At 40.1% G+C, this 3,333-nt stretch overlaps 1 protein-coding gene across 1 annotated transcript in view; it reads left to right on the top strand.

Moving 5' to 3' along the window:
• The window catches only part of PITPNM3 (PITPNM family member 3), a gene marked incomplete at its 5' end in the record, with an annotated part of 30,793 nt that overhangs the window by 11,920 nt on the left and 15,540 nt on the right, over nt 1–3,333 (top strand). The window contains 2 exons of the mRNA XM_009085192.1: nt 146–327; nt 2,869–3,038. Of these exons, the coding sequence (XP_009083440.1) occupies nt 146–327; nt 2,869–3,038 (352 nt within the window). The remainder of the gene's footprint in view (nt 1–145; nt 328–2,868; nt 3,039–3,333) is intronic.

The following is a 3,333-nucleotide window of genomic DNA, read 5'->3' as shown; positions in this document are numbered from 1 at the left end:
CTCTACTGCAGTGAGAAAGTCCTACCCCTTCCACCCTTTCTGGGATAAAGTGAGGTCATATGTATAAATGCAGCTGTTTCACATAAGCTCTGTCATATTTTGGTGTATGTCTAAATCTTCTTTTTTCTCTGTTCATTTTCTGAAGGATAATCACCTCTTAGCAGAGGACTCCAGTCTCGGTGGCAGCAAACACCTGAGCAAAAGCAATACTGACATCTCGGGAATCACAGAGGATGAGAAGCCAAGACAGCCACTGCCTCGGAAACAGAGTGACTCATCCACCTATGACTGTGATACTATAACCCAGCATCATGCTTTCCTGTCTAGGTAACTAGTGTTTGATGACTGAATGAAAGAAACAGAATTGTCATTGAACAGAGCACAGTCATTGTTACTGTTCATGGTGTACTTCTGGAGGTTTGCTTAAAGTCCTTGTCTACTCTTGAGAGAAAACCATGGATTTAGTGGGCCTAGTATGAACTTACTTACATGTGGGAAGTTTTGTACTTAATCCTTATTCAGTTGTGAGAGTTTTGAATATGCAGAAATGAATGCAAGCAGTTCAATTTCTTCAGTGCAGCCCACTCAATCAGTATGGATGAATACTTTGTAATTGTAAATTTCTGTTACCTGTGTCTTTCTAAAGATCCCTCTGACTTCACTTTCAGGATTTTTATTCTGTAAAGAGTAAAATTGTTTTAGGTGCTCCCATTGGTCTTTGAGCTATTCAGATCAGCTTTAAAACAGCAACAGAAAACCCCTGCTGTAAACATTTGGCTTAAATGAGGAAGTTGGGGGAGGAGAGTTGACTTAATTAGCTTTCCTGGATCCTAAGAAACCTTTGAAATAAAGATTTGATGGGAACATAAGTATTCCCTTTGTCTCATTGGTTCTGCCTGTTCTAAGTTATTTGGTTTTTTACTTTTCTGAATTATTTGGGGTTTTGTTTCCTCCATCATCTTATTTCCTTTAGTTCATTTTGAATGATGCAGAGGGATAAGTCTTACTGTATGTTGTAGTTTCAGTCCTGCTACAGAAGAACATAGTGCAGGCTTACTACTGTGCTTTGCTTCGAGTCTGGCAGTTTTCTTAGTAGCAGGTAGTTTTATATTCTTGCTTTGACTGAATGTCTTTTGCTTTGTTTTTGTTGACTGTTCTGCTTTCATTTTCAAACCATTATATTTTCTGGATATCAATGTGTTGTCAAGCGTTTTCCCTTTGCAACAGAATGGTTGTTTTTCATTTGTCTACGACTGAGAACATGAAGTTGTATTTGGTCAGTCACTTCTAGGTTTTTGTATAGGAGTACTGTGTTGTGTTTAAGGCATCGTGCTGGCTTGTTTAAAACACTTTAGACTTGGGGGATAATAGGATAGTGGAAAGGCAAAGATAATAGTTTTCTTCCAGCATTTCTTTGTTTCCTGTTTATCTCTGATTTTCAACTGAAAGCTTTACATGAGCTGTACTTAAACTAAGAGATAGAAGCGTTACCGTCCATTCACATTTTGGACTCCTCAGGCTTTAGGCTGTTGTTAAGTTGTTGAGGAATAGCTGGACAAATACAAGCTGAAGACAGCAGGAAAAATTCCTTGGTAAGGTAAAGAGGAGGTAAAAAACAAATTAAAACCAACCGTGTCATCCTCTGACCCACCCTGTACATAGAGGTTCCAAGTCCTTTGTTTCCTGTGTGAGACTTGCTTCATTTCCTTCAGTTTAGTGGAGGCATATCAGCATGGATGATGAGGTTACAGAGGTTGCTCCTTCATCTTTTGCAGATGATGGTTACAGAGGCTGTTCTTTCAAAGAAATATTGTTGCCCTACACACTGTGGTTGTGTTTCAGTGTGTCATCTTGTGCTCTTTGTCCAAGTGCTTGTTGCATAGAGAGTTAACTCTGAACTGCTGTGCTGATGGATTTAAATCTTGACTTAATTTCTGCCCTAAATGGGCCCTAAGTTTGGTTCCCAGGGTTATAGTTAATAATACCAGGTTATAAATTGAGAATATCACTAGGTTCTCAGATTGTAAGAAGGTTTGGCCTGATTCAGGATCAGTCTTCAGGATTTCTGGATTGTGATCTATGCTTGGCCACAGATAAAGCATGTAGTGTGCAGATAACTCACAAAGTCCCTCTGAAGTCAGCATGGTCAGCATCTCAAAGTCAGGCTCTGCATGCTCTGGAGGCATGTTCTGCTCTGTCTCATGGCTGGACAGCAGGTGTAAACGCTGGTCTTCTGCTCCATGTCTAACAGAACTAAATGAAGGGTGAGCCCTTTCTTTGTCAGTGAGGGGTAGGTGGTCTGTATTTACCTCATGCCTGTATGGTATACAAAGTAAATGAAGGCATTTAAATTGCTTAAAAGATTAAAAGCTGTTTATAAGCATCACTGATTTTAACCTATGACTCATAGCTGAGAAGTAGTGGAATTCTAGGTCATAGCTCAGGAATGTATTAGAACAATGCTTTTTATGTACCTGGGTAACATACTTTGCCTGTAACCTTTTAATGCCTTTGTCCTTACACAGCTTGAGTAGATTAGAATTTTTAGCAGAAGTTTAAATGTAACTTGCATACATCTGTACTGATAAAAGGGAGGGGAGGTAAACTTCAATCTTCACAGTCCTTGAGTAACTTGACCAATAGTTTTCTGTAGAATAATTGTACTAAACTCTTGCTTGTGGAAGGTAGTAAATTTATGGAATAATCGCACTGAAAATCCTAAGTGGCTGCTATCTTGCAATATCAATCTACAGTTTAAGGTGTATTGCTTGGACCTAGATGTGGATGCTAGAGCTTTCTAAGCAGGCTGGGTTTTTTCTCTGAATGCCCTCTTTATTGTTGTTGAATCAGTCCATTTTCTTTGCTCAGCATCCATTCAAGTGTGTTGAAAGATGGTGCAGACTTTCCTCCTGTGGATTCCAGTCTCTCAGAAGTAAACCGGGGCCGATTTGAATTTGAGGTGTCTGATTTCTTCCTCTTTGGATCGCCACTTGGTTTGGTGCTGGCCATGAGGAGCACTGTTTTGCCTGGCCTGGATGGTAAGCTGTTCCTGGGGTTAGAATACAGGATGCCTAATAACCTTTGTAAACAAAGAGACTCACACAGAAGGAGGTAAATAAATGAACCTAGTTAAAGACTGGGGAGTGAGGCAAGTTTCTTCCTCTAAAAGATGGGAGTGTTAATGTAGGTAGGTACAGAGGTGATGAGGGTTGTCCCAAGTATGTCGCTGCTCACCCGTTTGCAGAAGTGTCTTGTGCTCTGCTGTTAATCTTGTATTCCACGTCATACAACATGAAGCTCACACTTCACCAAGGGTCAGTCCTTGCAAACAAT

The sequence above is a fragment of the Acanthisitta chloris genome, unplaced genomic scaffold (genome assembly GCF_000695815.1).
Source record: "Acanthisitta chloris isolate BGI_N310 unplaced genomic scaffold, ASM69581v1 scaffold31430, whole genome shotgun sequence".
In the NCBI taxonomy this organism is placed as follows: Eukaryota; Metazoa; Chordata; class Aves; order Passeriformes; family Acanthisittidae; genus Acanthisitta; species Acanthisitta chloris.
Note: the sequence above shows the minus strand (reverse complement) of the source record. Positions and strands in the feature narration are given on the sequence as shown.